Source organism: Gobio gobio (assembly GCF_949357685.1).
Source record: "Gobio gobio genome assembly, chromosome: 3".
Lineage (NCBI taxonomy): Eukaryota > Metazoa > Chordata > Actinopteri > Cypriniformes > Gobionidae > Gobio > Gobio gobio.
In genome coordinates this window covers 12,479,021-12,494,213 of record NC_137099.1, presented here as the reverse complement: position 1 = coordinate 12,494,213, position 15,193 = coordinate 12,479,021, and the positions used below count along the sequence as shown (strand labels likewise).

The following is a 15,193-nucleotide window of genomic DNA, read 5'->3' as shown; positions in this document are numbered from 1 at the left end:
AAAGCTACTTTAATATTAATCTCCAATGCATGTTAATAAGAGCACCATTTTTTTTTGTTGCCAAAGTTTGATACCTATCATTAATGGTTTATTAGCAAGCCAACAAGGAAGCACGAGCATTTGGGTGTGAGTGTTTTTGTATGCCAGCAGTGAAAAACAGATGTTGAAACAGCTAAACTACATTCTCTTTCACAACATCAAATTCCTTGGGTGGAGAAACATGCCAGCACAGCAATACAGACCTTTATAAATGAAGCCTTTGTAGATTAATGTTTGACTTTTAGCTTTGTGTGAATGAGACAGCAAAAAACATGAGTGAATGTATGTGTGTTTTCATGCTCACTGAGATCTTGGTAAACACAGACAGCATCAAACTGAGAACTGACAAGTACGTTCGAATTCGCTCTCCCCCAAAACGCCGACCTAGATACTCTGGCATTGTGACAATCTGAGAGAGAGAGAGAGAGAGAGAGAGAGAGAGAGAGAGAGGGAGAGGAAGTGCAGAAGGGAATGGCATGATTTACACAAATTAATAGGCAAATCTGGGAAAGTAGCACATGTGGTGAGTTTGTGTGTGTGAGAAAGAGACTGTGAGTCCATAACACATGGCAGCATTAAACATAAGTTCTGAATTATTAATTGATAAACTGTATAGCTCAGCTGGCAACAGTGATTCGGTGTACGTCTAAAACTCACCCCAGAAGACACATAAACTGGGACAAAGACCCAGGCAAGAGCCAACAGGACATAAGTTGCCTAATAGAGAAAGAAAGTGTTAGTGCACTGTGGAAAATCTATTTCTTCGTCAGTATCAATTTATTTTCCAGTAAAACACATTTAAACATCTCATTTTACAACAAGATCATTTTACTTGAGGAGCAAAACTGCATGATATATTACATTGTGTTTTGAAAGTTAAGACGCATCTATTTTTATATTTTGTCATCTAATATAATGACACTAGAACAGCTTAAAGGGATAGTCGCCTCAAAAAAGAATAGTTTATTCACCCTCGTGTCATTCCCAAACCTGTATGACTTTCTTTCTTCCAAAACACAAAAGAAGATATTCTGAATAATATTTAAACTGTTTACATGCATACAATGAAAGTTGTGGTCCAAAATGACATTGGACACCATTGACTTTCATTGTGTGGAAAGGGAAAAAATGAAAGAAAAGAAAAGAAAAACACTAAGACATATTTCAAAATATCTGCTTTTGTGGTCCACAGAAGAAAGAAAGTCATACCGGTTTGGAACGACATGAAGGTGAATGAATAATTTTTGGGTGAACTATAACTCTAAGTGCAATTTAAGTGTCAAAATATTTTCTCTTTTTTTGAGTTGTCTAAATTTAGTCAGAAGCATGAGGTTTTATTCATTTAATTTTCACATTTCACATTTGCACTTTTGTTCCTCGGGTACATTTATCTTGAACATTTTTTTAAAAGATTTTTACTGACAGTCTATACAAAGAATTTTCGGTAGAACTTTATTTTACAGTCCTGTTCCCCATGTAGGTAGCCTACATGGGGAACAGGACTGTAAAATAAAGTTCTTTTACTTTTTACAGTATTTACTTATTACAGTAACTGGGTAATAACTATTGGTACAAACCCTGAACCTACCCCTAAACCTAACCTTAACCCCTGCAGTCACCTTTTCAGCATGTTGTTTTAACCCTCTATGGTATATGCACTATGATTTCAATGAGGAAAAAAATATTTGTGGTGTTTTTCCTGCTTAAAATTGCACACTATAACAAAGGCAATAAAAAGTTTCATAATGTTGTTATTTATTCCCTTGTTTTTTTTTTAAAGTTTGTTGCCTCAAGGCAACATTGTACCACAACGGACATTGAAACATTTGACATTTTCATGTACAAAAAATAAATATATTAATTGAAAACATTGATTTCTATACTTTATTTAGAAAAAATTTACATTTCAAATTCAGCTGTTGCTCTCAGGCAACATTGTACCATTGTGGAACACAAGTATTACCGAACCATCATATCAAGTTATCATATCCATCTTCATCCTCATCTTTATCTTCAATCTCACCCTAACTATCTTCCCTGCCCGATTGTCACTATGACCTCATCTTCCTCATCACAGTATGACACCTCATCCTCATCCTCACCCTCATCAACTGGCAGTTGTGTTTTATACCTTTTTTAAGTGCTATTTGAAAATGTGCAGATAATATGTGCAGTTATAGTATGTGAATTACTATTCTTATACGTGCATTACAAAATCATGCAAAAATGCAAATATATTTCGAGAATTCTAACTCTTTATTTACTCCAAAACATTTGATGATATATAATGTACATTTCTTGAAAATACGTCTTTACTTACCAGTGAAGGTGACTCCTTTTTTTTGTTTTTTTGTGGGCGATTAACTGGACGGAAACTAGTGAAAAATTCACTTTTCATTGGAGAAAATATGCAGCCATGTGACCTGTCTGTGCACATGTGCTGAAACAGGACACAAAATGGACCCATGTGGTTCATGTGGCCAATTTTTTGCACTTTCATTGATTAGTATTTGAGTTATTCTTCCCTGAGATAGGTTTGACCAATAAATTGGTGTTTCATTTTATTAAAAATAAACTAAAATAGACTTTGTTGCCTGGAGGCAACACGGTACCATAGAGGGTTAAGACAGAAGCCGGTCTTTTTCTCCCCCTAGTGTTGATCGAATGCTAGTGCATTTAAAAGAACAGCTACATTTTTCGTGTTAAAAGTAATTATCAAGAACGACTAATGACTAATCGTTTTTTTTTTTGGCTCTTGTTTAGAGTAAATGGGAAATGAGGCGTTTAAAAATGATGTCACTCACATTCCATTCAAATCCAGCTACAGCGATCCCTCCTGCTGCTCCTGTCCCAGCCAGACCGATGAACAGTCCTGAACCCTCACTGCTGGCAAACAGAGACGCACCGATCTGCACACATTCATGCACACAGGACAACGTAAAACAACTTGATTTACATACTCAGTACTTGCAAGATAGGCTATTGACATGACATGCAAGTAAAAACATTTTTTTTAATTTGTATATAATTAATATACGTCTATAATTATATACAGGCCTATAGTTATACGACCTTATTTTTTATGACCTCATTTTAATTGATACTATACGTGGAATTGTAATACTTTAATTTAAACTGTATGTCACAATGCAGGACTAATTAAAGCCACAATATGTAATTTTTCGCTGCTAGAGGTCGCTTATTCAAAACCAAAAGTAGCTTGATGACGCCTTGATATCGCCGAGCTTTTATTATGCCGCAGGAGACTACTTCCGCTTCTTCCGCTCATGTGTATATCACATTTGAGTGTGTTGAACATTATGTTATAATGCTACTCTGTATGTTCACTCGGCTACTATGAGACACTTGTTGCACACTGCAGTAATCTAGATCGATATTAGGAATGGTAATGGTATTCGCAAATCAAGAAAACCAGATTTAAACAATAAAACTAACTGTGTTGAGCTATACAACAATGATTTGTTTTCTGTCAAAGAATGTATCCAAACAGTTGCTCACCTGTCTGATAAAACACATAATATATAAAAGTGTCTTTGGTGTTTCCATGGTTTCTACAAAATAAAACCAGAAATCGAGGGTAGCCTAATGATTTCATTGATAGGCGACGCACAGACACGGTCACATAATAATATGAGCAAAAGGTTTAAAGGGATAGTTGCCCCAAAACTTAAAATTAGCCCATGATTTACTCACCCTCAAGTCATCCTAGGTGTATAAAAAAGCGGAGAAAAGCATAACTGGTGTGCAATATCGTCAGACGAAGTGTAAGCATTTTGAACTGCGAGAGGCACAACACTTTTTCTGTAAGTTGAATATGGAAGGCGGTCTGGTGGAAGCTAGATATTTTACTTTATAAAGTTTTAAATATGGATATTTTTCTTACACAAACGCATCGCTTCCCTTCAGAAGGCCTTTGTTAACCCCCTGGAGCCATGTGGAGCAGTTATATGATGGATAGATGCACTTTTATGGACTTCAAAAACGTAACACTCTTCACTGTCATTATAAAGCTTGGAAGAGCCAGGACTTTTTAAATATAACTCATATTTTATTGGTCTGAAAGAAGAATGTCATATACACCTAGGATGACTTTAGGGTGAGTAAATCATGCGCTAATTTTCATTTTTGGGTGAACTAACCCTTTAATTAAAATTAATTTTAATGCGTATTTGATGTGTCCATATTTTGTATAATCACAGTAACTCTCCAGCTGCATGAAACTAGCCTTATACATGTATTAAACATTATACATATGTTTTTACTGTAATTTTTGATCAATGTAATGCGTCCTTGCTGAATAAAAGTTTTAATTCATTTATTACCCCAGACTTTTTAATGGTAGTGTATCATGGTTTCCACAAAAAATGTTAAGCAGCACAACATAGTTAATAATAAGGATCAACAATGTTAATAATATACTTTACACACTGTCGTGTAAATGAACAGCCAAAATGTATAAAAAATATTCTCTTTTTAGTTGAAAACGGTGTTGTGTAAAGGGCCCCTCAGAAATGTTTCTTAAGATTCAAACTAGTGCTGTCATTTAATCGTGATTAATCACATCCAAAATAAAAGTTTGTGTTTACATAATATATGTGTGTACAGTGTATAATTATTATGTATAATATATATTTAAGAAAAATGTGTTATATATAAAATATTTATATTTACATATAATATAAATTATATAAATAATGCCAAAGCCTCTAAGGCCGTCTGACGTTTTTCTTTAAAATTAGCAGTTTTGTCAGGCTCCTATGTGTAGGTTTCTACCCAACTACCGGTACTTCTGAATGGGCTGAGGCTGGGATTTAGCGGGTTTAAAGTGAAAGTTTTTAATGAACATATACTATGTGCAGAGAGAACGTATACTATGTGCATTGAGGACTCACTCAGTATTATCTAATTTTTGACCAAGGTGGCTTTTAGAGACTTTTGCATTGGAAGTCTTCATATACAGCACATGTAAATATTTCACAAATATATACATGAATGAGGGGGTATTTATATATACATAATATTTACATACCGTACACACACATATATTATGTAAACACAAACTTTTATTTTGGATGCGATTAATCGTGATTAATCGTTTTGACAGCACTCATGCAAATATATTACAACAGTGTTTTGAGGTCCTGAAAACGCAAACTTTTAAAGGTCCCATGGCTTGAAATTTTCATTTTATAAGGTTTTTTATATGAGTTCCCATAGCCTGTATATGGTCCCCAAGTGGCTAGAAATTTTGATGGGTGTAAACCGAGCTCTGGGTGTCCTGCTCTGCCTTTGAGAAAATTAAAGCTCAGACGAGCCGATCTGGAATCTTCCCTGTATGTTGTCATACGAGGAAAGGTTACCTCCCCTTCCTCTGCTTTGCCCGCCCAGAGAATTTGGAGAAAATGGAATCCGTTTCGCAATGTCAGCACAGGCTTTACAAACAGACTTTATGATATGGATTCGACAGCACCGCGACACACAGTGAGTAACAGTGTTCATTAATGTCTGATCTGTGATGAGTGATTTCTGATGTGTAGCTAACGTTAATCATTCAAGTTCACACAGACTTTCTTCCTAAATAGTTTAATACTGTATGCATCCGTGAATCAAGCCAGTGACTAAACGATCAACTTCACATCGTTTCTGTTAGTAGCATGAAACGAATCTGTTATTTAAATGATTACATAGAGCGATCAAAGAACACTCTCTTTATAATGTTCGGATCTGTCAATCACACGTTGCGGGTGTATCTGCACACTTGCCCAAACTGCCGTTATAACGAGTGACGCTGTTATGCTGCACAATGAAGCTCTTACTGTATTCATATGGATGTTGTGTTTGCTGTTAGTTGTGGTGAAAGCACTTTGTGTGAGAAATAGCGCTGCAATGACGAGATCACTGCATTCACGCGATCAACAGACTGCCTGTCTACTCAATGCTCATCACTGCAGCCTTTCATGTGATGGGAAAAGATAAAAAAATAATGCTATAATTCACGATTTGTTCATCTCGACGGCTGTGATGGTAAAACAAACTTAGTAAAAGTATTCAAGAGGGGTTCCACATGTTACAAAGTTTGTAGAATAAGGTGGAAGAAGACAGGGATACAACTCTCAGATACAAACAAAATGTGCTCACAGCGCTGTCAACAACTCTTTCTGTCTCTCTCTGGCAGTGTTTGCAGATCTCGCTAAACCACACCCCCTCCACCACATAATCTAATACTCATTTCAAATGCAAAGATGTCAGCCAATCACAGCAGTGGGCATTAACACTGAAGTCTCACAGCAGACACGCCCCTTGAAACAGATCATTCAAGCCAAAGGGCTACTATCAAGATAAGAAAAAATGCCTTTTATTTCTAAATCATTTTGTGATGTAAAAATCATATTTACAATAAAAGTACACCTCAGGAAACATTATAAAATAATTTAAAAAATCCACGCCATGCGACCTTTAAAAACTATATTTAAAGTGCAGGTTTTTGAAAACGATACCGTTATGGTATAACTACAAAAATGCAAATTTTTGAAAACGGTGACGACATGCGCATACATGTTATGTGTTCAGTCTATAGGTGTGTATGTTTCTTTACAAGCTGACATCGCCAACTACTGGCCTGGCATGCATAATACAGCTTTTTTGTAATTTTTGTAGATCGTAATTAGAAATATTTATAAAATATATTAGGGCTGTCAAAAGATTAATCGCGATTAATCGCATTTGTGTTTACATAATATATGTGTGTGTACTCTGTTAATTATTATTTATATATAAATACACACACATTCATGTATATATTTAAGAAATATTTGCATGTATATACTGTATATACATTTATATAATATATATAAATATAAATGTTTTATATATAAAAATTATATTTTTTTCTTAAATATATACATGCTTGTGTGTGTATTTATATATAAATAATAATTAACAGAGTACACACACATATATTATGTAAACACAAACTTTTATTTTGGATGCGATTAATCGCGATTAATCTTTTGACAGCAAATATAAATATAAAATATATATAATCATTTTAATTGGACCTAATAATGAATACCATGCAGTATAACATGTTGTGCCTCTAGATTTTTTAAATAATCATGTTGGTGTATTATTTTTTATAATGTACAACATTCTTTTATTAATATATATTAGATTTTTACATTCTCTGAAGAAAGTGTGAGCTGTAAAATCATCATCATTAGTGTATTGTGTGTGCTTGTGTATTATTAAGTTTTATAAGTAGCACTAAGGGATTTTATTAGTGCACAATATCAAAATCTTTTTCATTGTCGTGTTTTTTTTTTCTTTTTTCCTGCAAATGTTTTGGGCTTATTTATAGATTTAAATTCGGTTTTCAGGTTTGATTTTTATACACCACTATATATGAATTCTGACCTAAAATCGAGATGTTGAAAAAGATTTTAGATAAAGATTTTAGAAAAAGATAATTACCTATTAAAAAAGAAGCAACTTTATCCAACATTGTCTATAAAACATTTGCATTGAGATGTCTTTTATCCTTTGTAGTTTACATTACTGTAATATTGTAAAGTAAAAAAAAAAAAAAAATTCAAAAAGGAATTTTTTTTTGTAATTCATCTGCTCATTATCTGGCTTTAACCATATTAAATTAAAGTAATTGTATGTAGCGATGTTTATACTGTATATTGCTTCAAATGGGTAAGTTTACATTAATTATCACTTACCGGCCACCAAGCCATGTCTCTGCCAGCCAGAAAATATCCACTTAGTGTGTTTCGACTCACTCTGCAAGATGACTGAAACACACATAATAGTTTATCGTAAATTTAAATGGGGTTGTATTTCCCACTATTGTTAAATTCTAATTCCACACTTTACATCAACATGTTCTTAAACACATTTGTGATCTATTTTTCTTTTTAAATACAAATTCTATATACAATCTTAAAGGATTCTGTCAGATACTTCATAGAACCTTTTAAGGGTTCCCATCATAGGATAATTATGGATTTAGTTTTAATTAGTTCATTTATTTTGTTTTAATTCATTTTCAATTAAATGAAACAGCTCCTATACATACTTTATCACTAGAATAAAAAGAATAATAATAATGAAAGCTACACGAAAGTATTATGAAAATAATTTAAGACATTTCTACTTATGTATAACCTTTTAAAAGCGTTCTATAAATTCAATCAAGAACTCTAGGTTTCTATATAGAACCCCATTTAACCTTTTTTTCTCTAAGAGTGTAAAAACACTATGACAACAGAACATATTATTCAAATATCATTTAAAAAACAATTTTGTGTTACAGCTATACACACACAAATACATAAATATGTCTCACCCATATTCCAACTGCGACGTTCAATAAAAAATATGCTCCGATTACAATGATATCAGATACGCTGAAAGACTGGGAAAGGGCGAAAAATTTAGTGGTAGAGTTAGATGCCATGTCCTGCCTTCACACACACTACACACAGACTAAGACGACAAAGCAAAGAGGCTAGAAAGACACAAGGTGTTCCGGTCAGTCAGCTCTGTGTGTGAATTGATCATTAAACACATCAGTTTAATGAAGCAAACTTGCACCTACATGAAAACAACAAGCCAGATGAAACACATCCCTGAAGACACACAACATGCACCTGCACATAGAGACAAAATAGAGACAAACACCCATGGCTACACACACACATACACACATGCTTACACGTTTGATCAGAGCATTTAGACGTGTGATCTAACTAACCTAATGTGACTGTCAGAGTCTAAAAAACATCCCCAGACACACTTAACAAAGTGAATCATTTACTTAAACACCCACTGGTGCTACCCATTAACACACACACATGCACTAACCATCAGCATCAATCTTACACATGGACATAAGTATACTCGCTAGCGATACCTTTAGTGTTTGGGGTCACTGTTTACATCAGCAGTACTTTATTTGACAGTGTGGCAGGAGTATTTGCAATCTAATTTATTTGAAAGTGCATCACAGTTGACCCAAGATAAGTTAATTAGTAAAGAAAACTCTTAGCAATTCATTTAATTTTACAGCATATTGGTATGTCGCTTATTCAGCAAGTCTTTGGCTGACTTCTGTATTCCAGAGTATTTTTTTTTTTAGTATATCATATTATTTTGGCCTTGGCCGTCTTAAAGGGATAGTTCCCCCAAAATTAATTACTCACCCTCATGTCGGTCCATACCCATAAAACTTTCGTTCATCTTTGGAACACAAATGAAGATAATTTTAATGAAATCTGAGAGCTTTCTGTCCCTCCATTCAAAGCTATGCAACTACCATTTTGACGCTTCAAAAAGTTCATAAAGAGATCGCAAAACTAATCCATATGAATTGAACGGTTTAGTCCCAATTTTCTGAAGGCACTCGATCGCTTTATATGAGGAACAGATTTTATTTAGGCTTTTATTCACCTATAAACATTGATCAACGAACATAAACAGAAGCTCAACCAAACCTGCTTGATGCTCGAGAACAGATCTCATTGGTTCATGCAGAAGCTCAAGAATGAACCTCATTGTTTCATGCAGATGTAACGGAGGCCAGCTAGTAGTCGCTGTGCGAGCAAACCTCACTCCTCTGATCTCAAGAGGCACTCTAGCGACTGATGCTAGAGGTTGCAGACTTTAACCTCCTTGTTAAAGCGTCCGACTCTCATGCTGGCGGACCCGGGTTCGAGTCCCGCTTGGAGCGGGTGGTGCTAACAGGAGGGGTTACATTGGTGCCGTGACCCGGATGGGAGTGAGATTTAGGGGGGTGAGTGTAACGGAGGCCAGCTAGTAGTCGCTGTGCGGGCAAACCTCACTCCTCTGATCTCAAGAGACACTCTAGCGACTGACGCTAGAGGTTGCAGCCTTTAGCCTCCTTGTAGAGCGTCCGACACTCATGCTGGAGGACCTGGGTTCGAGTCCCGCTTGAAGAGGGTGGTGCGAACAGGAGGAGTTATATTGGTGCTGTGACCCGGATGGGAGTGAGGTTTCGGGGGGTGAGTGTAACGAAGGCCAGCTAGTAGTCTCTGTTAGTGATGTCCGAATCGTTTTTTTGAACCGGTTCTTTTTAGTGAACCGTTCGAACCAGTTCACCAAATCGGACTGAATCGTTCTAAGAGGTTCGCATCTCGAGTCAGCGCTGATCCATAAGTTACAAAAGTTACTAACTTTCTGACATGAGTGACAGCCCATCCGACTAGAAATAAACTAATATCCTGAAGTATATGTTACTAGTAACTACAACAGTTCACTGAACTGAGACATGTTGTGCTGAGAGAACTGATGAGAACAGTTCTCGAATCTGAACGAAACGTTTCTTTCGAACACGTTCGATACTGAGAACCGATGAGCTGAGCATGTGTGTACAACCGGATCATCAGTACAGAATCGAGAACCGTTTCTTTCGGACATGTTCGATGAGAACCGATGAGGTGAACATGCGGATCATCAGTACAGAATCGAGAACCGTTTCTTTCAGACACGTTCGATGAGAACCGATGAGCTGAGCATGTGGATCATCAGTACAGAATCGAGAACCGTTTCTTTCGGACACGTTCGATGAGAACCGATGAGCTGAGCATGCGGATCATCAGTACAGAATCGAGAACCGTTTCTTTCGGACACGTTCGATGAGAACCGATGAGCTGAGCATGTGGATCATCAGTACAGAATCGAGAACTGTTTCTTTCGGACACGTTCGATGAGAACTGATGAGCTGAGCATGTGGATCATCAGTACAGAATCGAGAACCGTTTCTTTCGGACACGTTCGATGAGAACCGATGAGCTGAGCATGTGGATCATCAGTACAGAATCGAGAACCGTTTCTTTCGGACACGTTCGATGAGAACCGATGAGCTGAGCATGCGTTTACAACCGGATCATCAGTACAGAATCGTGAACCGTTTCTTTCGGACACGTTTGATGAGAATCGATGAGCTGAGCATGCGTTTACAACCGGATCATCAGTACAGAATCGTGAACCGTTTCTTTCGGACACGTTCGATGAGAATCGATGAGCTGAGCATGCGTTTACAACCGGATCATCAGTACAGAATCGTGAACCGTTTCTTTCGGACACGTTCGATGAGAATCGATGAGCTGAGCATGCGTTTACAACCGGATCATCAGTACAGAATCTAGAATCGTTTCTTTCGGACACGTTCGATGAGAACCGATGAGCTGAGATGTCCAAGATGATGATGATGATAGGCTACTTATTATTATTATTATACTAAGTTATGATTACAAATGACTTTATATGAATGTGTTTAAGTTATTTTCATCCGCCGGGATGATAGAAATGACGTCATTACGTGAGGACGTAAAAGAACCGGTGAACCGTTTTTTTTTAACTGGATCATTGAAATGAACTATCCGAAAGAACCGGTTCGCGGAAAAGAACCGAACTTCCCATCACTAGTCTCTGTGTGTGTAAACCTCACTCCTCTGATCTCAAGAGACTCTGGTGACTGATGCTAGAGGTTGCTGCCTTTAGCCTCCTTGTTAGAGCGTCATGCCGGCGGACCTGGTTCGAACAGGAGGGGTTACACAGAAGCTCAAACGTGCTACGTGACACAAGAATGAACCTCATTGTTTCTTGCACGTCAAGTGAACATCCTTGAGCTTCCGTTTACCACAGCTGATGTGTTAGCTGATGAATGTTTATAAGTGAATAAAAGTTGCGTAGCTTTGAATGGAGGAACAGAAAGCTCTCACATTTCATCAAATAGATCTTAATTTCTGTTCTGAAGATGAACGAAAGTCTTACACGTTTGGAACATCATGAGGGTGAGTAAATAATGACACAATTTTCCTTTTTGAGTGAACTATCCCTTTAAATAACGTCTGTGTAAACCGTTCCAGTGACTTTTTTTTAATCTCTCATTTAAAGTGATTTATTACATTGATACTACTTGTTTTGTGCAGTACTTGTCTTTAATGCTTTGAAAAGTTTGGGGAAGATAAGACTTTGCAATGTTTACCAATGCTATAATTATTTGATAAACAATACAGAAAAAAGGTGATATTGTGAAATGTTATACTATTCAAAATGTTCTCTATTTTCCTTTTTAATGTAATTTATTCCTGTGATGGCAATGCTGAATTTTCAACATCAACTGATCCTTCAGAAATCCTTCTAATATGCTGATTTGCTGCTCAAGAAGCATATTTTATTATTATCAATGTTGAAAACAGTTAATATTTTGTGGAAACTGTGATTCCTTGATAGAAAGATCAAAAGAACAGATGAAATGCATGTAAAAAAAAAAACCAAACATCTAAAAGTCTTTACTGTCACTTTTGATCAGTTAACTGCATCCTTGCAAAATAAAAGTCTTTAAAAAATCGTTCTAATCCCTCATTTATCATTAATGAAATGCAAAATAATAATTATTACCCTCATTACTGTAATGCAGAAAATATATAAATTATAACATAGAGTATAGTAGTATTTATTGTACTGCCCTAATGAAAGAAATCATTGTATTACAGTAATGGTAATCTAATGAGAATCCACATTAGGAATAATAGGGGGAAAAAACATCTGGATGCATTTCGCTACATTACACTATCCTGCAAAAAAAAAGAAGAAAAAAAGGCACCCTTAGTGTATAACTGAATCCTATTCCTGGATATTTCCCTTCTGGAAGGGTTTCATTCCAGCCCCAACACACCTGCTGAATTACTTGATTCAGTTGTGTTTAATTACAGTCTGAACTATTTTCTGCAGGAAGGCAGATCTCCAGGAGTAAATTGTTGGTGAACTAGAACAAACGCAATTGTTGGTGAACTAGAACAAACGCAAATGTAGCAGATTCCACATTGGACAGAGCCAGGAACTGGTAGGAGGGGAATTTCCCTGCGGTTAATTTGATAAGAAGTTTTACCTCGCAAATAACCGAGTATAAATTTAGTTATTGCAGTCCTTAAAACTGACAGTGCAAAATAAGTAAAGAACGGCCAATTACCCACTGATTGATGTGGGTTAGAATGGATCCCAAATTAGACATCTGCTCTGGTTTTGCTGACACCCTTAGGGAGTAACGTATCGTATCACAGACTTTTAATTGTAAGATTGTCACCAAAATTATGTCTGAAATGACAGAGATAGAGAGTAAGAGAACGATTAAATTATATGATAATAATCAGAGCAGTATGGCTATCAGTGTCTGAGGGCCACCAATGAGATTTAAAGGAACAGCTCACTTAAAAAAAAATTAGAATACTGTTGTGTTTCTTTCTTCTGTGGAATAGAAGTTTTCAGATGTTTCACCATACTGGAACATCATTTGCATAACTGACATTAGTGTGATGCACCATTAAGGTTTTCACCTAAATACAACTCTCTGTTGCTCACAGGCGGTTGCAAATTATACAGGTGCTGGTCATATAATTAGAATATCATGAAAAAAATTGATTTCACTAATTCCATTCAAAAAGTAAAACTTGTATATTATGTTCATTCATTACACACAGACTGATATATTTCAAATGTTTATTTCTTTTAATTTTGATGATTATAACTGACAACTAAGGAAAATCCCAAATTCAGTATCTCAGAAAATTTGAATATTACTTAAGACCAATTTTTGTGAAATCTTGGCCAACTAAAAAGTATGAACATGAAAAGTATGAGCATGGACAGCACTCAATACTTAGTTGGGGCTCCTTTTGCCTGAATTACTGCAGCAATGCGGCGTGGCATGGAGTCGATCAATCTGTGGCACTGCTCAGGTGTTATGAGAGCCCAGGTTGCTCTGATAGTGGCCTTCAGCTCTTCTGCATTGTTGGGTCTGGCATATCGCATCTTCCTCTTCACAATAACCCATAGATTTTCTATGGGGTTAAGGTCAGGCGAGTTTGCTGGCCAATTCAGTCCAGGGATACCATGGTCCTTAAACCAGGTACTGGTTGCTTTGGCACTGTGTGCAGGTGCCAAGTCCTGTTGGAAAATGAAATCTGCATCTCCATAAAGTTGGTCGGCAGCAGGAAGCATGAAGTGCTCTAAAACTTCCTGGTATACGGCTGCGTTGACCTTAGACCTCAGAAAACACAGTGGACCAACACCAGCAGATGACATGGCACCCCAAACCATCACTGACTGTGGAAACTTTACACTGGACCTCAAGCAACGTGGATTGTGTGCCTCTCCTCTCTTCCTCCAGACTCTGGGACCCTGATTTCCAAAGGAAATGCAGCATTTACTTTCATCAGAGAACATAACTTTGGACCACTCAGCAGCAGCCCAGTCCTTTTTGTCTTTAGCCCAGGCGAGACGCTTCTGACACTGTCTGTTGTTCAAGAGTGGCTTGACACAAGGAATGCGACAGCTGAAACCCATGTCTTGCATACGTCTGTGTGTAGTGGTTCTTGAAGCACTGACTCCAGCTGCAGTCCACTCTTTGTGAATCTCTCCCACATTTTTGAAAGGGTTTTGTTTCACAATCCTCTCCAGGGTGCGGTTATCCCTATTGCTTGTACACTTTTTTCTACCACATCTTTTCCTTCCCTTCGCCTCTCTATTAATGTGCTTGAACAGCCAGCCTCTTTTGCAATGACCTTTTGTGTCTTGCCCTCCTTGTGCAAGGTGTCAATGATCGTCTTTTGGACAACTGTCAAGTCAGCAGTCTTCCCCATGATTGTGTAGCCTACAGAACTAGACTGAGAGCATTTAAAGGCCTTTGCAGGTGTTTTGAGTTCATTAGCTGATTAGAGTGTGGCACCAAAATTAAAAGAAATAAACATTTGAAATATATCAGTCTGTGTGTAATGAATGAATATAATATACAAGTTTAACTTTTTGAATGGAATTAGTGAAATAAATCAACTTTTTGATGATATTCTAATTATATGACCAACCTGTACTGTTAACCTTGGCAGGTTGTGGTCACTGTCGTTGTATGCTTTTGTTTTATTGTGTGAACGGTCCCACGTTATATTAGGTGGCCTTAACTACTATGTACTTACATCAAAAAATAAGTGCAATGTACTTATTGTGTTCATATCGTATTGCAAAACACTTTTGCTGATATTGAGGTGGGATACGTGTAAAGTTAGGGACAGGTGTGGTGGTATGGGTAAGTTTAAGGGTAGGGTCAGGT

General features: G+C 36.7%; 1 protein-coding gene across 1 annotated transcript in view; it reads right to left on the bottom strand.

Moving 5' to 3' along the window:
* slc5a10 (solute carrier family 5 member 10) overlaps positions 1–2,453 on the bottom strand; it is a 29,413-nt gene extending 26,960 nt beyond the window's left edge. The window contains exons 1-3 of the mRNA XM_079813157.1: positions 2,360–2,453; positions 697–756; positions 344–448 (exon numbers count right to left, since the gene is read on the bottom strand). Of these exons, the coding sequence (XP_079669283.1) occupies positions 344–448; positions 697–756; positions 2,360–2,437 (243 nt within the window). The 5' untranslated portion in view covers positions 2,438–2,453. The remainder of the gene's footprint in view (positions 1–343; positions 449–696; positions 757–2,359) is intronic.
* Positions 2,454–15,193: the final 12,740 nt, after the last annotated feature.